Source organism: Urocitellus parryii, chromosome 3 (genome assembly GCF_045843805.1).
Source record: "Urocitellus parryii isolate mUroPar1 chromosome 3, mUroPar1.hap1, whole genome shotgun sequence".
NCBI lineage: Eukaryota > Metazoa > Chordata > Mammalia > Rodentia > Sciuridae > Urocitellus > Urocitellus parryii.
The window spans coordinates 106,136,825-106,162,342 of record NC_135533.1 but is presented as its reverse complement, the minus strand read 5'-3'; the positions used below and the strand labels follow the sequence as shown (position 1 = coordinate 106,162,342).

Sequence of the window (25,518 nt, the reverse complement as noted above, 5' to 3'; positions counted from 1 at the left end):
GAGACGATCTTTCTCTTTCTGTGAGTTTTGGTAGATTAAATCTTCAAAGGAATTTGTTCTTTTCATTTGCATTTTCAAATTTGTGAGCAGAGTCCATAATATTCCTTTCTTATCCTTTTAATGTTTAGGAAATCAGTAGAGATGGCTCCATTTTCATTTCTGATATTAGTGATTGTGTTTTCTGTTTTTTTCTTAGTTAACCTGGTTAGAGATTTATCAAATTTAATCTTTTCAGAGAACCAACTTTTTCTCTATTGATTTCCTGTTTCCCATTTCTTTGATTTCTACCTTAATGATGAATATTTTAATTTTTTCTTATGCTTACTTTATATTTAATTTGCTTCTTGCACAAATTTCCTTTATTATTTATAAAGTGGAAGCTTAGTTTATAGATTTTAGATTTTTCCTATTTTTCTAACATATGCGTTTAATGCTAAAAATTTATCTTTAAACCACTTTGTCCACAATATTGATGAATTATATTGTCGTTTTCATTGAGGGCAAAGTATATTTTAATTTCTCTTGAGAATTCTTGTAGGACCTTCAGAACCATATTGAGTTTGGTGGTATTCCAGCCACATTTTTAATTATTGATTTTTAATTTAATTCCTTTTCAAATGTTTTTAGTAGTTGCCCTTGAGTTTGCAGTACACATTTACAACTCATCTATGTCCTCTTTCTAATAACCCTGTTCTACTTCATGGGTAATACAAATAACTTGTAAAAGAGTATTCCCATTCATCCCTCCCACCATTCTCTCATAAACATTGTTAACAATCATTTTAGGTTATCTCTAAGCTAGGATAAATAAATACATTGTCACTCTTATTATTTTGAAAAAAAAAAAAACTCCTTATCTCTGAAACCAGAAAAATAGAGATCCTATTTTATCTTCACATCCTCCTAAAATGCTCTTGCTTTCTTTATGTAGGTCCACGTGTCTAACAGAAATAATTTTTCTTCCTTCTGAAGAATTTCTTTTAATATTTATTGCAAGGCAGGCCTACTGGTTACCAATTCCCTTAATTTTTGTTTGTCTGAAAAAGTATTTCTTTTTCACCTTGGAGGGTAATTTTGTTAAACACAGAATTCTAGGTTGTTGGTTCTTCACTTTTAACACTTTAAATGTTCCACTCCATTCCCTTCTTTCTTTCATGATTTCTAAACAGGAACCTGACACAATTCTCGTCATTGCTCCTCTGCAGATAAGGTATTTCTTTCTCTTGTATTCTCATCCCTTCAGTAGCTTGTCTAGAATCACTAGTTTGCTACAAGCTAGTATGTCATAGCTAGAAGCTAATCTGGAAATGCAAATAAACCAGAGTCTCATAACACTCCATTCTTTCTTTCTTCTTTTTCTCCGCCTTCTTCTTCTTTCCTCCTTTTCCTCTTCCTCTCCTCCTCTTTTTTTCTCTCCATCCTTCCTCTTCTGGTGCTAAGAATCCAAGCCAAGGACTCATGCACGCTAGTCATGCCCTTCACCACTGAGCTATATCCTCAGCAAAAGTGTATTTCTTTTTAAAATTTTATATATATATAAATTATATATATATTAATTTTAAAATTTGTTTTAGTTAGTTATACCTGACAGTAGAATGCATTTATGCACTTTGATATATCATACATAGATGGGATACAATTTCTCATTTTTCTGAGTGTACATGTTGCAGAATCATATTGGTCATGCAGTCACATATATACATACAATAATAATGTCTGTTTCATTCTATGTCTTTCCTATCCCCACATCCTCTCCCCTCCCCTCTTATCACTTCCCTCTACCTAATCTAAGGTAATGCCATTCTTCCCTAGTGCCCCCCGGCCTTATTGTGAATTAATATCTGCATATTAGAGAAAATATTTGGCCTTTGGTTTTGTGGGATTGGCTTCTTTCACTTAGCATGATATTCTCCAACTCTAATCATTTACTGGCAAATTCCATAACTTTACTATTCTTTAAAGCTGAGTAATATTCCCTTGAGTATATATACCACATTTTCTTTATCCATTCATTTATTGAAGGACACCCAGGTTGGGTCCATAGTTTAGTTATTGTGAATTGAGCTGCTGTAAACATTGATGTGGCTGTGTCACTATAGTATACTGATTTTAAGTCCTTTGGGTATAAATCAAGGAGTGGGATAGCTTGGTCAAATGGTGGTTCCATTCCCAATTTTCTGAGGAATCTCCATACTGCTTTCCATAGTGGTTGCATCAATTTCAGTCCCACCAGCAATGTATAAGTGCACCTTTTTCACCACATCCTCACCAACAGTTATTGTTGCCTGTATTCTTGATGATTGCCATTCTGACAGGAATGAGATGAAATCTTAGAGTAGTTTTGATTTGCATTTCTCTAATTAGAGATATTCAACACTTTTTCATATATTTATTGATCAATTGTATTTCTTCTTCTGAGACGTGTCTGTTCAGTTCCTTATCCCATTTATTGATTGGGTTACGTGTGTGTGTGTGTGTGTGTGTGTGTGTGTGTGTTGGTGTTAAGCATTTTGAGTTTTTTTATGTATTCTAGAGATTAATGATTTATTGGAAGTGGATGTGGTAAAGATTTTCTCCCAATCTATAGGCTATCTCCTCACTTTATTTTTTCCTTGGCTGAGAAAACCTTTTTAATTTGAACTCTTCCTGTTTATTAATTCCTGATTTTACTTCTTGAGCTTTAGGAGTCTTGTTAAGGAAGTCAGATCCTAGGCTGATGTGGTGAAGATTTGGGCCTTCCGTTTCTTCTATTAGGTGCAGTGTCTCTGTTCTAGGGCCTAAGTCTTTGATTCACTTTGAGTTGATTTTTTTGTGCAGGGTGAGAAATAGAGGTTTAATTTCATTTTGCTACATATGGATTTCCAGTTTTGCCAGCACCATTTATTGAATAGGCTATCTTTTCTCCAGTGAATGTTTTTGGCACCTTTGTCTAGTATGACATAACCATATTTATGTGGGTTTGTCTCTGTGTCCTCTATTCTGTACCATTCGTCTACAAGTCTATTTTGGTGCCAATACCATGCTGTTTTGCTACTATAGCTCTGTAGTATGGTTTAAGGTCTAGTATTGTGATGCCTACTGCTTCACTTTTCTTGCTAAGGATTTCTTTGGCTATTCTTTGTTTCTTATTTTTTCAAATAAATTTCATGATTGCTTTTTTTAAGTCTATGAAGAATGTCATTGGGATTTTAATAGGAATTGCATTAAATCTGTATAATGTTTTTGATAGTATGGCCATTTTGATAATATTAATTCTGCCTAAAAGTGTATTATTTAAAAAATATATTTATTTTTTAGTTGTAGTTGTACACAATACCTTTATTTTATTTATTTATTTTTATGTGGTGCTGAGAATCAAACCCAGGGCCTCACACATGCAAGGTGAACGCTCTACCACTGAGCCACAACCCCAGCCCTAAAAAGTGTATTCTTAATGAAGAAAAAAAATCTTCCACTTTTATTATACCTATTTCCTGATTTTAAATGTTAATCAATTTATAAATCTTGTGTTTTTTTAATTTGGTAGTCATAGGAAAGCATAAGAAGTCAAATAAAACCTAAAGGAAAAACATGTTAACATTTTGATTTACATCTTTAGGCCCCTTTCTCTGTAAGATATACTAATATATATCTATCTCATCCCTAATTTGTGATTTTATTTCTTCATTTCATACATTTTAAATATTTCCCTAGGTTGTTATACATTATATGAAATGATATTCTGTTTAAAAGTTTCACAGCACTCCATTATATTTCTATTTTCTCTTTCTCCATGCGCGCACACACACACATTCACATATGGATAGCATACATAAATACAATATTATTCTTTTCATAGGAATTCCCAGGATAGCAACATCCTCTGTTAAACATTTAGACTATTTATCTTACATTGCTTCTTGTAATAATTAGTGTGTGTAAGATATTGTATTTACTTACTTTTTTCCTCATCTTATATCTGTCAGCATTTCCTTGGGAACTGTTTCTAGCCCTGGAATTACTTGACCAAAGAGATGTTTTTTTCCCCCAAGATTTTTGATATGCATAGCTGTATGCACTTTCACAAAAATTGTATCAATTGACACCAAATGCTTTATTAAAAGCTATTAAAACAGTTGTGAAATAGTGACTTCCGTGGTAAGAAATCTAATAGTAGTGATAATGTTGTGAGGAAGAGTGATGAATTATTTATTAGAAATTTCCTGTGCTCCCTTTTGCCCATTTTGTGTTCTTTTATTATAATCTTAATTTTTCACTTGCATTAAAATTTATGTTTTAATCAAAGTCATATGTGAACCAATCTTCAATTTGTTCTGTGCATCTTACAATACCAAACCAAAACACAGGGTCCACTGAACAGTACCACCCTCCTCACTCATGATCTTTCTTCTCTAAAGGCTATACAGCTTTCTTTGCTTTTAGTGTTTCTTGTGATCCTTTGAAAGGAATTCAAATGTATGGATTGAGAAATATGAGGTTAAAAGAGAGTTATACAGACAGACAGATTTGGAGAAGCTGCTAACGTTTTCACACCTGGAGCACAATGTGAATGGAGAGATGTGTGATACTGTAGAGGACACTGTGGAGGGACCAAAATGAACATTAACCTAAGTACAATGGGCAGTCAATGAAGGGCTTTTAAGACAGGAAGCAACACGTAAGGTTTGTGCAGTTGACCCTGTGTGTCTGTAGGTTCTGCATCCATAGATTCAACAAACCATGAATTAAAAGCATTCTTTTTTTAAAAAAATAAAACAAAACTGTTTTTGTATTGAGCATTTACAGAATTTTTTTCTTGTGGTTATTTCTTAAACAATACAATCTAACAACTATTAACATAGTAATTACATTGTATTAGGTATTATAAGTAATCAAGTGTGATTTAAAATATACCAGAAGATATACAGAGGTTATCTGCCAATTCTATACATTTTATGTGATGGATTTGAGCATCTGTGGAAATTCATATATATTATTAGGCCCAGGTAAGGAAGGGGTGGTAGCTTGGGCTTTGTCTTTGTGCCCACTTGTCCTGGGGTGGTTGTAGCTCTGTGTGTGTGCATAATGAACACACGCACCCTCTTGAAATGCAGAGGCATAGCCTTCAGAATACTCTCAAAGGGGTCACAGTCCTCTCCACATTCAAGACCTGCCACTGAGAGCTAGGGGTATATCTGGCAGAGTCTGAATCAGGCAAACTAAATCTTTGCCCCTTCATGAACTCACTTGGGTCATGGGGTAAAGTTTTCCTATTTAACTCAGGATGTTTTGCTTCTCTCACGAGTTGACTTAATAACATCAGGCCACCAACAAAAGGCAGTGCCTGCAAGGCAAGTACGTGAGGAGACCAGGCTGGAGGATGGGGCCAGGACAGCAGCGGGGGAGGTCACGCTAGTCTCTGCCACCAGCAGGAAAGCCGCAGGCTCTCAGAGATGGAGACTTGTGCCATCTCTTGCCCCTCCCTCCCCTGTTCAAATGTGATTATGTCTCCCAGAGCAGACGGAAATCAGGTTAGTGTCACTGAGCAATGCTGAGCTGAGGTAATAAGAGCCCGCAGCAGAGCAGGTGCTAGCTGTAATGTGGCTTCGGAGAATTAGGACAAGCTGACTTGTAGCTCAGTGCCACGTGGACATTGGAGGAGTCATTACCAACACTGTCCACGTGGCCCCCTGCTGCTTCTGCAGCCTGGATCCCTAACACCTGCCCACTGTCCTCCCTCTCGAGCTACAACATGCTGGGGCTTGTTGGAAGTGCACCTGGCGCTGCCCCAAACACTGAGTTCTTTAACTGGCAGCTCAGGGACAATGCTCCAGGGATCCTGTCTTTAGGTGTGACAGGACAACAAGGTTAACTAAACCTGATGTCACTTTTGGTCTGTTCATGCTTATGTGTTTTCCTGGACAATTACCTACTTCTGGGACTCTACTTAAATTGACTATAAAGTAGGAATTTTGATCCTATCTAATTCATGAAGGCTGCTGGGGTGATTGAATATAATTTACAAAAAGCTCCTGACACCCAGCCTGCCATCAAGTAAGCACTCAAAAAATATCACCCATTTCTAATCTCAACTGAGGCTGAGCTCAACAACAGGGAAGTGGTTTAAAATGTAAGGTGTATTCATAAAATAGATCATGTTTTCTTAAAAATTAGTTCATGATATGGCTAAATCATCACAATGAAATAAATAATGCAAGATGCCAAATCGTATCTTAAATATTTTAATTTGCTGAAAGAAAAACTGTAAAATTACATAACATGTTGTATTTTGTATATTACTTGCGTGACCTTGGGCCTATCACTTATCTTTTGAACTTCAGTCTCCACTGCTCTCAAGGAACAATCATAATACTTACCATGCCTTTCCTAAAGAGTCAAATGAGATATATTCTTGGAAAGCACGAGACCAGTGCAAAGTATCGCCCACATCCCGTGTGGGCAATGGAATCGGGATCACTCTGCTTGGTTCCTGCTGGCGACAAAAAGACCACAGGGACATGGAAGTAGTTTTTTCACAAAGAGGGCTTTGCAGATGGCTCTGTGACCTCAAAGATCCTCTTCCATTCTGGAAGGCAAGAGAGCGAGTTCACCTGGAACCCCTTTATTTATAGGGAAAAGACATTTGATAGAATATTCTACCCAAAATAAGGCAGGGGATAAGTTTTCAAAGGGGTTGCCCAATCCTGTTGGGTAACGCTAAAGTCCAAAGCTGAAGCGCTTCTTTGTTGAGTGAAGGTAAAAGCCACTTGCTTCCCACATAGCGCTTGGCATGCGATCCCAGTCTGATACCCTCTTTACTCAAGATTGAGAGGGGATACTTAGCTCATGCACAGGGTGCCCCCCCCAGTCACCCACAGCAAAGGATGAGGCATAATTTTATGGTTTCTACAAAAAATGTTTCATGCTTATTACAAATAAATCAATAATTACATAAGAGTGTAAGAAAAAAGGTGTGTGTTAACCAGAATCTCATCTCAGGGGATGAGCAGTCATAATAATTGGTGAACATCATTCTAGAGACTCTTCTATGCATACAGTAATAGATAAAAATAATTTTAACAAGGGAATATTTAATATGTAAGCATTTTTAATAGCAGAAGTTATTGCATTTAGTCCAATTAGCATTTAGCAGAGAATCATTAGCTAAAACTGAAAGAATTGCTACACTACAGTTAGATCATTTCCAAAAGACTGGTAAAATGGAGAAAACACAATAACAAGCAATATTAATGTCTTGAGTCATTCTGTGGTTTTATCAAGTACATAATTTTCACTTTTAATGACACAGACAAAGCATTCTAACAGTATCATCTCTACCAACTGAGTTAACCAGGTGCCTTAAAGCATTTTAACATTCAATTAAATATCAGGATGAAATTGCAAATATCAGAGAAAAATAACACACTCAGTTGATTCCCACTAAATGCCCCAACTTGTCTAAGTGGAACAAGTGTGGAGAATGTTGGATGCTTGCAATGAGACAGGCACACATAGAAAGACAGAGAGGTTTGAGGTTGCCAGGAAAAGTGGAGCTATGGGACTTTAAGTCCATGGGCACCTTTTTCAAGGGTGGGTCCCACGTGTGCTGTATGCTGGGAAGACTGGAGCCCAGCAAGGTGCCTGCCAATATAATACAGAGCTGAGTCACCAACCCAGATCTTTTTGTTCCAAATACATGGCTTAATTTTGAATTAATCTTGCTTTTTTAATTTTCTGTGTTTCTGATGCTTTAACATCTTTGGGACTTACTGAGGAGGGACTGCCTCTCCTGGGCTAGCCAATTCCCATTGATATTCAAAGATTTGCTAGACCTTTCATATGCAGACTAAGCTATCCAGAGCTCAGGACTTGCTTCCCTCCACCCCCACCGCATTTATGAAGCTCTGACTCTGGGCCCTTGTCTACCTACCCTAATCGCCTCAAACTAGGTACCACAGAACAGGGGCATCCCCTGTGCCCCAGAGCCCAGTGACATTGTTCAAAGCAGCCAATGCTAAACCTGCCTCATCTGTAATTCTCCACAAAAACCACAATAAAGGCTTTTGCTAACACTTTCTCCTCACTCTTCCATCTCCTGACCAATCCTGATGTGTCCCTTTGTGGCCCCCCATGGCATGGCATGGTCCCCCTCTTGGGTACCATGAAAGACAAGCTAACTTCACTGGCAGTCATCTCCTGATCTACTGGGCTCACCAAACTTGAATAATGATAAAACCCACATTTTGCAACAGCCTGCCTCTTCTGGGCCTGTGGGTAGCCTCTTGTGGAGTTGACTCTGCTTGGGCACAGCTCAATGATAAGGGAACTGAGCCCAAACAGCACCTGAACATCCTATGAATGACTGGGCAGCAGGGGAACTCTGATGCCCAGACATTATTTTGCCCAGACAGGACCAGTTGGATGAGCTATCCAAAGGCAGATGCCATGCTACCTTGGCAAGAACATATTGATTCTCACTGAAGTGAATTTGTCTCTCAGATCAATCGAAGGTAGTCATAGGTGAGATGGAACCAGGAAGACCTATGCTTGGGGTTCTTACATGTGAATTCCTGACCTCTCCAACTTTATCCTTATGGCCCATGGTGTTGCTGAGACCCTAGTGGGGGCTTAATAAAGATTGCATACATTGTGTTAAGTTTTACACTATTGTCATATATAAGGAACAACTTCATTGTCTAGACAATATAGGACATCCATAAATCAATTACACTCTTTGCTTTTGGAAATGTTATTTTTTTTCATTTGGAGAGAATTTCAACTCAGCAAATATATTTAAGCATCTATTCTGTGTTATGCATAGAGCAAATTTCCAGCATTACAAAGAAATAAGACACAGACCGTGGTTTCAGGAGCATCATGGGTCTAGAGAGACAGTGAGGCATAGGAGAACAGCATAGGTAGTGCTGGTGTAGTCACAGCAGCTCAAGGTGGTCAGGGGACAGGACAGAGCCCAGTGAATGCTGGACCACATTTCCTAGTTATGTGATCTACAGCACGCAGTGCTTTTTCAGAACACTGCTTTTATAATTATTTTCAACATCAGCGTGCTTCCTCATGAATCTTCTGACAATCGAAGTTAATCTTTTGGGAACAGTATCAGGATAGAAAGTGGGGCAGATAAAAGCTAGTGTCAGAAACTCTTGGTCAATGCCCTGATGTGGTTCTTAGCTGATCCCAAAGGCTCTTCTAAAAGAATCATTTCACTGATGCCTTGGGCACTTCCAGCCTTGCTGGAACAAGGATTATTTCTGATGTGTAGTTCTCTGCTCTGCCCACACACTCCTGCCTAACCTCAACTGAGGAAAAAAACTTTCATCATAGTAGAAACTATGTTCTTATATTAAATAGATATGTTTAAAAAATAGAATATAGGATTATCTATCCATATCCTAAGGCATCATACATGGGAAATCTTTTCCAAGTTCCCTATTATCTAATCTTACTTCTCAGGTTTCTGTCTGCAAGTTTGTTTCTCTTAACCTGCAAGGATACTTTCATTAAGCATGCATTTTTGGATTTCCATTCACTGAGTACCAAGTTAAGAAATTGGGCTAGCCCCTGGCAATGGTTGTACATGTGGAAGTTACAGCAATGACTAACACAAGAGAGTTTCAAAGGTTGTCTCTCTACTTTCCAGGTGGTTGCTACACTGGGGACCACGTCTTGCTGCTCTTTTGACAATCTCTTAGAAGTGGGCCCTATCTGTAAGTATCTAATTCCATATTCTTTTTGAAAACTGTCCTTAGCCAACCTTTCTTTTTGGATTTTATTCCTTATCATTCATTTCATATTGTGATGATTTTTCGAACTCTTCTTGCATTTCCAATACTACAACCTCATTGACTAGAATTCTAAAAACTCAGAATTTGGTATAGTTGGACAAGAGCTGAGCTTAAGTACACCAACATACTATCTATACGGGGGGAAAAAAATGCTCCAAGCAATATCATAATGTTACAAAATTGCAGGCTATGCTGGCCCTGTTGAGGAGAATAAATTCTTCAACATCTTAAAGCTAACTTACCATCATATGAGGGTTTATTATATATACGTGACATCTATATTGCTCACGCTTAGATTGAGTTTTGTGGCATATTTTTTAGCACTACCCCCGCTCCCCGCGCGCCATTTTAACATTACAATCATGCACTACATAACATTTCTATTGAGGACAGACCACATGTGGTATATGCCACATGGCCTGGGTGTGCAGCAGCCTGGACCATCTAGGTTTGTGTAAGAACTCTATGATGTTCTCACAGTGACAAAATCGCCTAATGACCAACTTATTTCTCAGGGCCTAGCCCATCATTCAACAACACATGGCTGTGCTGAATGTACTTAAGCAGATTGCTTAAAGTAATTTAGCAAATCAATAGGTTGAAACTGGATTTCTCCAAAGAATACTCTGTGATTCACAAGATGTGCTGACTCACGCCTACCTCTTCCTCCCTTTGAGCACTTTGGTTTTCTCATGGAAACTATGATTCTGCTTCCCAAGGTACAACATGAATAAGTGGCTGTGTTTGTAAAGTTTCAACTTCAATGCGAGACTCTGGAAACTCCACAGGCCTTGGAGCTCTTTCTAAGGATGGGAAAACTCTCCTTGGGCACCAAGGAGACACTGGTCCATGGAACTCTCCCTTTCTTTGTCCCTCGGATATAAACATTCCAGGTAGAGCTGCCTCAAAGTCAGGCTCTCAGGCTGAGCATGGTGTCGTACACCTATAAACCTGGAGCTCAGGAGGCTGAAGCAGAAGGACTGCAAATTCAAACTCAGCCTCATCAACTTAACACGCCCCTAAGTAACCCAGTGAGACTCTGTCTCAAAATAAGAAAATAAAAAGGGCTGCGGGATGTGACTCAGTGGTTATTGAACCTCTGGGTTCAACCCCTGGTACCAAAATAAATAAATAAATAAATAAATAAAAGAACAAAAAATGTCAGACTCTCAGACTATTATGCCTATGGCTTGTGCCAAGCAACATGCCACTTGCTTGGCACTAGGCCCAATTCTCAGTCTGCATACATCAAGTACGTTTCTCATATCTCCTAACCCAGGTTGCTCCTGTGGTCTGTTCTCAGGAGTGCATCCTCCTCTCCAGGGCTACTGTCCTCTGGTTAGTGTCTGGGGAAAGTGGGTGCTTTAGGTACTCTGTAGTGATGGTGGGAGACCATGGCCCTGGCCACAGAGAAGCTGTGGTCCATCCAGCTCAGGCCTGCCTCTTTCATTTTCCATATTTCAAAATTGGGGGGAAAATCAACAGTTGTCATTGAAAAAAAAATATTTCCTTCACAGGATTGTTCTGAGGACGAGATAATGCAAGGGGACAACGTGTTAAAGTGGACAATATTGCTTGTGCTATAGGGAATGCAATGCTAGTTACGTAGTCTGGGAAGTGGGGTGGGTACATACTTTCCTGTTCACCCAGGATTTTGCTCCACCCGTTATGAGCTATGGCTGAAGGCAGCCAAACACAACCAGGTGGAGAAGAAGAGACAGAACTAACTGGCCCGCGCAGGGTTTCGGCGTAGCATTGGCCTCCTTAACTGCAAACCTTCACTGGCTCAGCCAAGCAACTCGAAGTCCTCTGACTCAGATGTCAGGCTAAGAACTGAATGTCCTGGCCAAAAGCTGGCTGATGTAATTCCCTAGGGCTATCAAATTTAAAGGGCCCAGGTCTTCTGTGGCTGCTGACCCCTGAGCAGAGTGCTCTCTACCAGTGGAAGCAGGTGATGATAACCAGCAGGTGACACCTGCCATTTGTGATGACCCAGTGAGTGCATCTCCACAGTCCTGCTGTCCTGGAGCTCCCTCTGCTTTGCAGGGTCTGGAGGCTGTGGGTAGAGCTTGGCTTTTGTTTGTGTTTGGTTGAAGCCCAGAGGTTGCTTCTGGGTTATGCTTAGGGAGCTGACACAGGTGAAGGCAAAACCCTTTCATCCATTGCCATAGTTTTGTACTTGAAGATGAAATTACTAACTTTGGGTTGGTATTGCCTTAGCAATTCAGACAGTACCTTTTTAACCTAATTTTCCTGATCTCATACCTCTTATTTGACTATCCTCAAAGAGTTAGCATTCTTCAAACCCAAGCTGCCTTTTCTGAGATCCTGAGCTGACCTCACCTTAGAGTATGATTAAAATAATCTATTAAAACAATTCAAGGAAGTTTTTCAACCACCATCATTTGACAAAGAAACAAAGCAGAAAATGATTGTCCTCAAATTTCTGTCTTAGGAAAGACAGTTTCTTTTTAGTCACTTTGAAAATGATTTCCCCAAAAAAGTGGTTGCTACTAGTTCACTTGGACGAGGTAGTGGCCCAGGAAGGTTCTAGTGAAAAAAAAAAAAAATGATGAGATACAACAAGAAGATAGTTGATGACAGTTAGAAGCCAGGTGTGCAAGTGTGGAAATTAAGGCTGGGACGTGGCTGAACAGGTAAGGTGGTCTCAGGGAATGAGGAAGGGGAACAGTGTATGGGAGGCAGACAAAACTCTGTCCTGAGGGTCAGTATGGCTGGGAGGAGAGCATGAAGCCTGAGGGGCAACCTGGCCTTGTAAGAAAACAGGTGCCAGTAGCAGGAGGCTGTGGAGGTAACCCCTGTCCTCTCCACCCAGGTGACCTTGCTCAAGGGCTAGTTGTATCACCGACCCATGCAACTCCCCTAGCTCTGGCTGTGGATCTTCTGTGTCCACCCAGCTCCTAGATGTGCACATATATGTGGGAAGGAAATGTGTGTGTCAACCAATCACGTACAAGGTGCACAGGACAGAGGTAGCATCAACCAGGCTTTATTTCCCCAGGCACAAGAGAAGCCCACATGGAAAGAACTTACAAGGAATGTCTATGAGTTCCCTTCTGTTGGAATTTTGGGCCAATACAAGCTTAAAGGGTGGTCCCTAAGACCACCTTGTTCTGACTGCCCTCACTCTGACACCAATTCCTTCAGGTTTGATCGTCTTCTAAAAGACTAACAGTATTCAGTAAAAGCTATGCTCCTGGTTATGGTTTATGGCAGGGATTAAAATCCCTGCAAGGAGGAGACACACAGGTCAGAGACCAGGAGTGTGCGAACATGGAGCTTCTGGTGATCCTCTTCCATGGAGTCATGAGGGCATGGACTTTCTCGGTCACAATGTCTAACCATATGCCTAGAGAAGGGAGATTTTCTAGATGCAAATTCACCAGACTTTTTTTCTGTTGGATTTACTTTTATTATTTTTAAATATATTTTGTGGTGCTAGAGATTGAACCCCCGGCCTCATTCATGCCGGGCAAGAGTTCTACCACTGAGCCATGTTCCTAGGTCTCTTGTCAGTTCTCATAGGGCCTTGATCATACTCTGCCTGCTTGGCTGACCTTTGGTCTCCAGTTCCTCTTGGAAGCCCAGCTAATACCTTTAGTAATCAATTTCTCAAAAGGTCAGAACTGATTTGGCGTAGTCCAATGCCCCCATCATAAATCATATTGAGGTTATCTGAGGCCAAAGGCCCAGGCAAAAAAAGGAACTCGTATTAAGCAGGACATTCTTGTATTAAACAGTGGCCCATCTCCCAGGAACCAAGGGCAAAGGCTAGATGTTTTGGTGGTAAGTTACATCTTTGTTGCATATCTTTTATCTTGTGCCCCCTTCCCTTCTCTCACCAACTAGTTCTCTTGGTCTTTTCTTACCCATCGCCCCCTCCCCAGGTGTCTGATTCATTCTGGAGTGGCTTGGGTGCTGACATCCTTCTTGGTCCCATCCTGGGGTTCAGGACCTCATCTCCCCTCTGGACATTCTGGAGGAGGTGCTGTGAACTGAGGGGTTGTGGGACTGAGTGCCTTTCTTTCTCTTCACTATTTTTCTGTGTTACCCACCTATGCCTATGGATGGTGGCTATAAGGAGGAAGAACAAGGAGTGAGAAAGAAAAGAGAAGCTTCTTGACTCCATCTGGATCCTGCCCCTTTCTCCTCCCATCCTGTGTCTGGTGTGTTCATCCGTCTTCCTATTCAGTCTCAGAGTCTTGCTCTGCCTCCTGCCTTCATCCAACAGTCCTGAACTGAACACAAATTCTACCAGAGGGCCTCAAAGAGTAAAGGAAATTCCATCACTAAAAGTCTGTGTGTGGCCCAAGCAGCTCCCTTGGGAAGACCAAAATTGCCTGTAGTCCATCTGGACTGCTTAACAAAATACCTTAGACCAGGTGGCTTATAAACAACAGAAACTTGTTACTCATATTCCTGGTGGCTAAAATTACAAGATCAATGCTCTGGCAGATTCTATGTCTGGTGAGAAGCCATTTCCTGGTTCACAAATGGTGCCATCTGTGTATCTTTACATGATGGCAGGCATGGGGCTCTCTGGGGTCTCTTTTATGAGAATGCTAATCCCATATTTAGAGGTTCACTCTGATGAGCTAACTACCTCCTAAGGGCCCTACTCCTAACACCATCTCCTCTGGGGTTAGGATTTCAACATATAGTTTGGGAGGAACACAAGCATTCAGACCATAGCATGCTTTGAAATTCTGTGCGCTCTCTTATAAAGCAATGTGAAGTTTCTATTGACCCCACACACATCTGAGCTGTAGCTGTCCTGGTCATCCTGACGTCATCTCCTGAATGACTCTCCAGGAAGAAGCCCCATATTATGCTAGGGCTTTGTCTCCTGCCTCATGCACATGGGGTCATGTGACCACCAGTTGGGTCTGATTGTTGGAGAGGTGATGAACCCAGACATCTTGGCCAATAAGCCTTCCTTCAGGCCATTCAGGTCACCCTCTGCTCCACGGTCTTTGGCTATGGTGCCCTGACTGACGTGTGCCCTTACAACACATTTGATCTTGATCCAACTGAGAGTTTTAATCCTGGAGATCAAACCGAGTCAAAGATTTAAAATGTCTTTTGTATCTTTTATCAGCAGAGTTCAGAGTGACTTATCTCTCCTCAAAGTACACTGGTTCATGAGCATTACATATGCTCATTTGAAGGGTGGCTCTGCTGATCAGCAAAAGTCCGGGTGCTGACTCTGACACCTGGCACCCTCATCTGTACAGGGCACAGCTTCCTCCCACCCGCTCCGCAATTCTCACCTATCTTGTGATTAACTGGTGCCTGGGATGAAGGAAAGACTAGTCATGGAAAACGCATTTATTTCTCACCAACCTTGTGCTGATAGGCATGCTGTGAAGATCACCTAATTTATTGCTCAGAGTTATGAGTACAACTTGGATGTCCATTTTGCCTTTGAGGAGAATGGACCTTGGAGGAAGCAGGCAGGATCATAAAGCTCCTGAGCAATTGGAGCAGGAGCTGAACCCAGATATGTCCAAATTTGGGGAGCATCCCTGTGCATGAGGCTCTCTCACTCCCCACAAAAGCATGGCCCCTGCTTCCAGGCTCTTCTGGTATGATTGGAAAACAGAAATCCACTTCATGATTAAAGATAGTGTAAGATGACTAACTTCATGGTGGTGATGGAGTGGGGCAGAGCATGTGGATTGTGTGCCAGACCTTTCCTCAGAGGATGTTGGGAGAACTTGAGAATGGGTTGGCAAAGAGGATAGGGGAGGAAATTCTGGGTGGATGAGATGAGGGAGGACTGTAAAGGGTGGTGTCCCTTGAAGACAGTGAAAGGGTGAGCAAGGGAGGCAGAGGTGGCGCTTGCTGGCTCCTAAGCACTTTACTGAGCAGTGAGGGTTTGGCAATGGATTCTGTCTCCCCTACTTTCCAGTCACTCACTGAGCAGCTGGCGTGTGTCCAGGGCCAACGGCACACACCTCTGCTCTCAGCTTCAGTACTTCTAAGAACAGGGGCCCTTTGGGGATCCATTCATTAATTCCACAAATACTATGGATGAGCTGTATATACAAGAAGGATCCTGGCCAGGACGAGGTCATCTATCCGACTACACGTGGACAGGGTGACCGTGTAAAAACTCAACAATTGTTTCTGGCTTCAGGCAAGAAGGAGGACATGTGGCTGCACATTGATTCTGCATACGCAGGCAGTGCCTTCATCTGCCCTGAGTTCCGGCATCTTCTGAACGGAGTGGAGGTGGGTGAGATTTTTGCTGCGTAATAAGGTGAATTTTCTTTTTGTTTGTTTGTTTGTTTTACATGTGTGTGAGGTGCTGGCAATCAAACCCAGAGCCTTACACATGCTGGATAACACTATATGACTGAGCTATGCCTCCCAGACCAAATTTTTTTTTAAGCACTATGTTTATCCTTTATGAAGATCTGACACTCAATTTCTCACTGTTGTGGTTTGTTTCAGCAAGTCATTTTCCAATCAATTCCACTGATTATTGGAAATCCTGCTTCCTCAGGCTAAGGGCTGAGAACTTTCTCCAGTCCTACAAGTCATACAGCCTGTCTTTTTGAGGTCCTCCGGATTTTGACAGCTATTTTTTCAGTCTACAACATCCCGGGCAGAGTTATGCATAATAGGTTACATTTAACTTACAAAATTATGGGAAAATATTTAGGAACAAAATAAAAATTTAACGCATTTTATTCACAAGATAATTTAAAATCCCAACCTGGAATCATCTACAATCTGGCTCAGTTTGTTATTCACATTCTACTCCTACATCTGAGCATGATGGTTACTTTAACCAACATGGAACAAGCAGCTACCAAAGCTTTTAAAGTCCCCAGGCACCCTTCCGGAAATTATAAAATGTGGCCCATAAAGCCAAGTAAAATACCTGCTTCATTTGAGAAATAGCAATCAAAATTATTGATCAGTTCTCTGCTTTTCCAGAGAACTATGGAACATGAAGTGGTACAGACTTGCACCTGTGGTTGTGCTGACGTTATTTTAGATTCGTCCTTGTGACAGCTCACAGAGTACAAAGCCTTCCTCCCCAGAAAGCAATGAAAGGTTCTAAGAAGCTGCTGTTGGAAATGTGTCCAGGGAAGGAGATACTGAATCAGGGGAGTCGTAGTATTGACCAGGAAATAATTGCTTTCTGCTTATGGGCGGAAGGCTTGGTGAGATCTCCCCCTGCATGTGATCAGGATGAATGGTGCAGGTTTTTCCATTAGAATCCCTGGTTTTATTACCAGAATTGCAGGTTCTGCTTCTTGTAGCTCAACCAAAGTTGAGAGGGCAGAGGTTGATGAAGGAAAACAAGTTTATTCAAAACTGGCTCTGGGGAAGATAGAAGAAACATCTTCTGTTTCGAATCTCCATTTTGTGAGGGCTCAAAGGCATGAACAGCTTTTATAAGAGGAATGGGATACAGTGGACAAGATAGGAAGTATGCATATGTAGATTTATGATTCCAGGAGTTAGAGTTAGGATTCCAGCTTTTCTTTTCCTTTTTTTTTTATTTTTTTATTTCAGGGATTGAACCCAGGGGCACTCAACCACTGAGCTACATCGCCAGCCCCCACCCTTTAAAAAAATATTTTATTTAGAGGCAAGTTCTTGCTAAGTTGCTTAGGGCCTTGCTAAGTTGCTGAAGCCGGCTTTGAACTCAAAATTCTCCTGCTTCAGCTCCCCAAGCCTCTGGGATTATAGGCATATACCACAGTGCCTCACTGATTCCAGTGTTTCAACCTTTGATGGTACCCACCAAGATTTTGGGGCCAGTTCCTCAGTTTCCATCCTCAGCTTAAGGAATTTCAGCCACCAAAAAAGAAAAAAAAATTAATCAGGATACTGGGGAGACTGGGACTCTGTTACCGTTTTGATCATTTAGAACTAGCTGTGCACCCTTGGGCAAGTTAGGTATTCTCTCTATGTCTCATAAAATGTATTTCATAATGATGCTTCTTTTATGGGGTTGTCATAATGAGTAGATGAGTCAATCATATTTAAAGGGCTTAAGAACAGTCTGGCACACAGGAAGTACTGAGCATGCATTAGATGCTTTTATTATTTTCACCATTGCTTGGAGAATTTTCCTTAAAACCTCTCTCTGCTTGCATGTCAGGGTCAGGCTTACCAATCAATTTTCTAATTACTGTTTTGAAGTCTCATAGTGCTGTAAAACCAGAAAAGTGAATGTCTGAGGTATAGAATACAAAAGCCCCATCTTTGAAGAGAATAATCCCCTTATTACTAATTAATAAAGTGTCATTCTTGTTTATATCTCATCATATTTATTCATTCACCAAGAAACATATGTAAGTCCTGGAGTGGGGGTTAGCTTGCAAGATGTTCTCATAATGTGATGGGAGTACCAGCCCCTCTATAGTTCATTGCTGATAGCTAGTTTTGTGGATGCTTAGTGCTAGAAAATGAAGAATAAATTTCTATATAGATTGAGCACTCCTAATCTAAAAATCCAGACTCCAAGATCTGAAGCTTTTTGATCTCTGACATGACATCACAAATGGAAATTTTCACACTGTGAAAATTTGCTTCACACACAAAACTTTAAAAATATTGTATAAAATTACCTTCAGGCAATGTGTATAAAGCGTATCTTGAAACATATTTGAATTTCATATTTGGACTTGGGTCCCTTCACCAAGCTCTCTCATTATGTATATGCAAATATTCTGAAATGCAAGAAATCCGAAATCAGAAACACTTCTGGTCCCAAGCATTTTGGATAAAGGATACTCAACCTGTGCCATGCAAATACCTTTAATTATGGAGATAATGCTCATTGCTTGAAAAGACTGTCCCTGGACAGCTTCAGGGAAGTTCTTCTTGAATTTATGTGCTTCTCTCCAGAGCAGGGCCTGGGCCAGAGCTCCAATCTAACTCCAGGTGTCAGGTTTGGGAGTTTCATGATCTTTTCCTACCCCTGCTTTTCTTTTCCCCATGGATTGACAAGTTGAGGTTTTTCCTTTCATAGAAGGGTGCCTAGCAGTCAGACCACCTCCGAGATGAGCACTCCCACCAGATCCTATCGACAGCAGACAGTGTTTCGTGCCCAACAAGGAGTCATTTCAATTTTTCCTCCATTATTGTTCTGGACTCTCTCCTCGCCTGGCTGAGGGCTTTGCTGCTCAGTGGGTCAGATAAGCGAGCTGCAATATCCTGTGGTGGCCCTACCCTTGGAGATAAGAGCCTTTCTCTCTGTCAGCGGGAGGAAAATATCACTGTTGGGTAATGAAAGAAGTTTAAACAGATCAGCCTCAGAGGAGGGAACTAATAAAATTCCTAGCAAACAAAGCTCCTCTTTAACCTTTTGTTTCCTTTTATCAACAAATGAAACTTGCTGTAATTTCCTGTCTCTTTCTCAAAATTACTTTTTTTGAAACCTGGAAGGAAATGAATCTGTACCTCCAGAGTAGGTCGATGTGGAAGGTTGCCATCTGCTGACCAAATGTCTCCCTGCTGATGCTGACCTGGCCTCTTCAATCTTTGCTGCCTCCTCAGTGTCCATCCCAGGAACCAAATAGAGAAGAGGGGTCAAGGCTTGGACAGATTGAGAATTTTTCCCATTAGAAGATGGGACCAGACTGGCTGCACAATGGCACCTCCCTCTATTTCTGCTTTACTGTGTCTTTAGACATGTGTCCAAATCCCCTACATTTCTGATGAACTTACTTCCTATTTATCAATCAGATGGTAAACCAGAGGGTGTATTTTGAAAAATCGAAGAAAGTCTCATGTATGGCAGTTGAGTGAGCATGGACAAGTGCCCTCTGTAGCCACTCTAGGTGGTTGAAATCTCTCATTTTCTCCTTGAAAATATGGCGGATGAAGCTGCTGCTTGGTTGTTTGCAGCTGCTACACATGATTTTCCAGCCATGGATTCTGTAACTTTTAGGAATACAATAAACTTGGATATTGTTTTTAAGAATAGAGAAAAATACTAAGGTAAAGGGGAAGAGTTGTAATCTTATGGCATGTTGGCAAAGGAACTAATCAGTTGCATGAAAAAAAATGAGTTTCTAATTACTGTAAATTAGATATGAAATTTTCACTTTCTCCGGGTTCATGATGATATATGTAATCTAAGAACTCTGCTTGCTACATCATGGAGTTGAAAGAACTGTGGACATAAAAGTATTTCATGAGCACAGTAAGTATAATTTTTAGACATAGTACTTGTGAATTAAATATTCCAAATATCCTAGTACCTTGAAATACAATAAAGATACATTTTTTTAAAAAATGTATTTTTAGTTGTAGATGTATACAATGCCTTTATTCTATTTATTTATCTTTATATGGTGCTGAAGATTGAACCCAGTGCCTCCCATGTACAGGACAAGTGTTCTACCACTGAGCTACAATTCCAGCCCAAAATATGGAAAATTTTGATTTGACTTTAGACTATGTAAAATCTGAAAGTGCTTTCATTTGGAATATAAACTCTATTTATTTTGGTTCCCTGTAGTATATTTTAACTGTACTTTTTTATCCTTTGAAAAATGTAAACTTTTAAAAAATGTAAACTTTTAAAGGTCTTCTTTTATACTGAAACATCTATAACTAATTTACTTTTTATTGTTCTTATTCTTTGACAGTTTGCAGATTCATTTAATTTTAATCCCCACAAGTGGCTTTTGGTGAATTTTGACTGCTCCGCCATGTGGTAAGATCCCTTTCACTGGACACCAGTTACAGGCACCCCCTGCTCTGCAGAGATGATAGCCCACTTGAGGGAAATCTGGCAGAGAAGGATGAGAGCTGAGGGGGCGCACCTAGTCGCTCAGCTCACTGCTGCTTTCATTTCTGAACCATTGATGGAGTTCTTACTGAATCTTACCCTGGCTGTAAACTTTCATCTAGAACATGTTGCAACATATTGGCATGAGAAAAGAGAAGGCAAAGAGAGACAGTCTGAAATATGGTTGATGTAGCAGAAGAGAAAACAAATCCAAGGAAATTTCAGTGCATACATTTAATTAGATTGCTTCTGCATTTTAAATCTTGGATTCATCATCATTCTTGGTCTGATGCTAAGTTTAAGCAATCCAAGTCTAAATGCTTGGAAGCATTTGCTAAGAGAAAACAAGAGCAATTCTGTGCTCTGAAATAAATTTCCCTGGAAATTCTTAATAACAGTGCCACATCACTTTGGTTTTATTTAGAAGTAGAAAAAGAACTCAAAAATTAAAGTGAGTGATATTGTCCTACAATAGATGGTGTTTAAAGAAATAATGATGACTAGAAGTGGCACTAGATAAAACACAGAAACTTGTTCTTACAAATTTTTTTAGAGTAAAAAATTGATTTATCAATCATAAGACCAAGGGGTCTTGCATGAATTTTATACAGTATGCAAATTTTCAGCACTTCCAGTTATGCTTTGCTTTGCAAAATTGTTCAGTATGTAATCAAATGAATGATTCTTTTTTAACCTTAAAAAAATGAGGAGGAATATAGCTCTCACACAATCAAACTCATGTCAGGTCTCTCATTTAAACAAATGAATAGTTTATTCTTTTACTGGTTTATCTAAAAGCAAACCTCATTTACAATTCTTTTGTTCACATCAAATTCTTTGTGTCACAGTCTTTTCCCCCAAACTTTTGATATGTGATTTTAAAAACTAATTGGCATATGGGCATTTCAGATTTAGTTTTGTCTGAAATACTAATCAGGATTTGTAAAATCTTCAGCTCTTTTGAATGTGAGTGCTCTTTTGTACTCGTGTGGATGTGTTCTTCCATTTTATTGAAAGTAGAGCACAGCAGTGATCCCTCATATAGTGTGTCAAAAATCTCTTTTGTCAAGTTTAATTTTAGTAGAAATTAATTGGGGGGGGGCTGAGATATTTGGTCTATTAGAAAGCTGGTAAGGAACTAGAGTTTTGAGAACTCTGTCAGAGAGCCAACAGGGGCTCACTCACTAGAACAGGTGCAGGGAGCATCCTTCGATGAGAGGGAGGCTTCCAGAAGAATAAGACACAAAACCATTCTGAGCTGGGTGTCATGGAGCACACCTGTAATCCCACCTACTTGGGAGGTTGAGGCAGGAGGATTGCAAGATCAAAGCCAGCATGAGCAACTTAGCAAGACCCTGTCTCAAAGCAAAATAATAATAACTTTTTAAAGGATAGGGATGCAGCTTAGAGGTAGAGCACTTGCTTAGCAAGTGTGAGACCAGGATTCAATTCCCAGCACTGAACAAAAAACAAATCCTGCCAGGAGTTGCTGCCTGAGGGCTTTCGGGGAAGGGACGGAGATCTGCCTGGCAGTGTTGGCCAGAGGAAGGACTCTTGTCGTGACAAGAGTTTTATCCCAACCTGTATAAACCAATAACCTCCACAGTAGTCGTACAGCAAGAACCAAATAGGTGTGGGCTTCATTCTAAATCCTGTACTTAGGTAGCTCAATAGAACCTCCTGAGCAGCCCTTGGAGGACAGGAAATTACCATGTCCCACCTTTACAGATGAGGAAACTAAAGCTATCATGGACCAAAAATATTTGGGACCAAAAAATATTTGGCCTATAATGAAAATACTGAATCTGCTAAGGAGGATTATAATAAATGGGGTATCTTGCTTCTTGTTCTGGACAAGCAGTACATGCAATAAGGCTGGGAAAGCACTCTGCACCAGTGATGTGGTGAGAAACATTTCAGCCTCCTCCAGGCCACTGTGTGCTTGTCCCCAGAGCTGATGTGACCCAGGATGTCAGTCTTTCTGGAGCAGATGCTAGGAGAACTGAAAGGGTTTTCATATGTCTCAGACAGACCCTACCTAGCATTCAGACACCAATCTGTAAAGAGAAATTGGATAAAGTGGAGATGACATAGGGAGGAGACACAGGAAATGTGTTTTCCTGAGCCCAGGTCATTTGGAGAAGGAAAGGAAGAGAGTAGAATCACTTGTAGAAACAAACAAACACGAGTCCCAAGACACAGAAGTGGCCTCTGGTGTCTGAGAGCTTGCCACAGAGAAGCGGATGGAGTTGGTTCTCACTCCTTGGGGTGAGGAAAGCCAAGGGAAGGGTTGTTTGCAGGGAGGGGTATGGTTTCAATACTTGAGAAATTTTTCTACTTCCCCATGGATTTTAAAGGCTAAAATGTAATATTTAAATTATAGTAGGAAATGTGCTCTTTCTGAGCTGGCGGGTTCTGGATAAAATGGTTGTCAAGAATTTTTGTGAGAGTCTTAGGAAAAAAAGAAAAAAACAAAAAACAAAAAAACAGCCTCTCCCAAACCCACGATATTGTTCATGACACCAAAAATTGCATGAAGGTTGACTGATGGAATCTGAGTTTGAATAGTGTGTTAATATAAATATTGCTAAATATTTACTATTTGGGACACTGTGCTTGTTTTGGTTGGTTTGCCAGACCTGTCATAACAAAGTACCACAGACTATACAGTTTACATGGCTGAGATGCCTTCTGGGGGACCTGGAGGCTGGAATTCCAACATCAAGGTGTCCATAGGGCTGGTTTCTCTGAGGCCTCTCTCCTGGGCTTGCAGATGATGCCTTTTCCTATGTGTTCCACATTGTTGCCCCTCTGAGCGTCTGGCTCCTAATCTTTTTTTTCCTTGTAAAGACGCCTGTCATATTGGAGTAGTGCCCATCCCTATAGCCTCATTTTAGCTTAATTAACTCCCAAAGGCCCTATTTCCAAATACAATTACAATTTGAAGTCCTGGGTCTTGGGGTTTCAACAGTTGAATTTGGGGAGTACACAATTCAGACCTTAACAGTGTTTGTAAGAAATGACTAAAGCTTTAAGATTAATATCTAGAGATTTGAACCTGATTAGCTTAGTTTAAACCCCATAATCTGAATTACGCCAACTACTTCCTGCTTTGTTTATTTGATTCTTACTAAACTTATGTTTCTTTTCGTCTCACACCTAAATATACAATTTCCTATTTTTTTTCCTCGTTGTTCTTTTCACCAAAGAAATTGTATTTTCCTTTTCATGGTGAATACTTTTCATATTGCCGTTACGGTGATGGCATTGTTGCTTGTGCCGTAGCCCTTCAAACATCTATCTAGGCCCTGCTCCCGGAATTACACTGCAGGTGAAGCTGGACAAGCAGTATCTGAATTAGGAGTAGCCCAGGTGTGGTTTTAGTCTGATTTCTATTACTATAATCAAATAAATGAGATAATCTATTTAAAAAGAAGAAAGGTTTATTTTGGCTCATGTTTCAGAGGTTCAGTCCGGGCTTGGTGGCCTCCATAGTTCTAAGGTGAGGCAGAACATCATGGCAGAAGGGGGTGGAGGAGGAAAGCAGCTGAGGGCATGGCATCCAGGAAGCAAAGGGAGTCCTCCACTCACCCAGGACAAAATGTCAACCCTAAAGCAATCATATCCTGCCTGCCTCTCGTTACCACCCAGCTAATCTGTATCAGTGGATCAATCCACAGATTAGTTCACAGCTCCCCTAATCTAATCATTTCACCTCTGAACATTCTCACACCTGTCTCACACACGAGGTTTTGGGGAACACCTCCCATCTAACCCTTAGCAGGCACTGATCCCATTCCTGAAGGCTCCATCCTCCTGAGGTGATCACCTCCCAAGGCCCTACCTCCTAAGATCATCACTTTAGGGGAAATTGTTTCCACATATAATTCTGGGCAGAGACAAAGCATTCAGGACATAGCTAGAGGGGAAAAGTCACCATTTATTCGAAAGGGCATTTGAGTTTTGACCATGATGGAATTAAAACTGGAGCAATAATTTTTATACTTTGGGAGTCTGATCCACGGGATAGAGTTTCCAGAATAGAAAATACAATTGAAATAAATTAAGAAACTAATAAAATAAATTACAGGCCAATGCAGGTGGTGAGCCAGGTGATTAGAAAGATGTGAAGGGAGGGGCTTGGAAAGATAAGAGAGAGATTTAGGTAGAAAACAAGGGAAGGACCCATAGGACAGACAGTGAATCAACTCTATTATTCATTGAGTGAATGTTTGTGATAGGGAAGTCTGGAGAAGCTTCTTTGGTGAAGGGGCATTTGACCAGAGAGCTGCATGGGGAAAGAGAAAAAGGGAGTGAGTGCATAATGTGCAAAGGCACTGAGGTACAGAGAACATGACACTTAATTCATATCAGCTAAAAGACTTATAGATCATTTTGTTTGGTCCACATGGGTTTAAATGTATTTTGAATAAGCTACATATATGTAAAAAAATTTGATTTTTTAAATAAACAATTTTTAATAGCCCTAAAATAAAAAGGGCTCTTTAAAGTGTCATTTCCATAGTTACAGTGATCTGGAGCGAAGCAGCCCTAGGCAGGGAACCCGCTTTCTAATTTGGCACAGCCTGACTGGCCTGCACACACAGGCTGTAAACCTTTCCCTGTACACATTTGAGTGTGAGGCTCCTGGAGAACACACTTGGAAGATTGACAGCTCCTCACAAAATACTTCTGTTTTGAAGAAGTGCTATGCCAAGTTAAATTACAGCATCAGGGTTCTACAAAGAAGCAGAATACAAGCCTAAGTTCTCAGGCTCTCTGGAGAGAATCCCCCTGCTCTCCTCCAGGTCCTTCCTGTCATTTGGCAAAGTGATGCACCTAAACCCTCCAGGAAGGGAACCTGATTCTGACATTTATTGCAACAATAGTGCCTTCTGAACAGTACCTGCTATTTATTTAGCACTCCCTTTTCCGGTGCATCAGCTCATCTAA

At 40.6% G+C, this 25,518-nt stretch overlaps 1 protein-coding gene across 1 annotated transcript in view; it reads left to right on the top strand.

Annotated features, from left to right (window-relative positions):
• The window catches only part of Ddc (dopa decarboxylase), a 112,500-nt gene that overhangs the window by 61,090 nt on the left and 25,892 nt on the right, over positions 1-25,518 (top strand). The window contains exons 7-9 of the mRNA XM_026403664.2: positions 9,638-9,704; positions 15,943-16,037; positions 20,423-20,490. Coding sequence (XP_026259449.2) covers positions 9,638-9,704; positions 15,943-16,037; positions 20,423-20,490 — 230 coding nt within the window. The remainder of the gene's footprint in view (positions 1-9,637; positions 9,705-15,942; positions 16,038-20,422; positions 20,491-25,518) is intronic.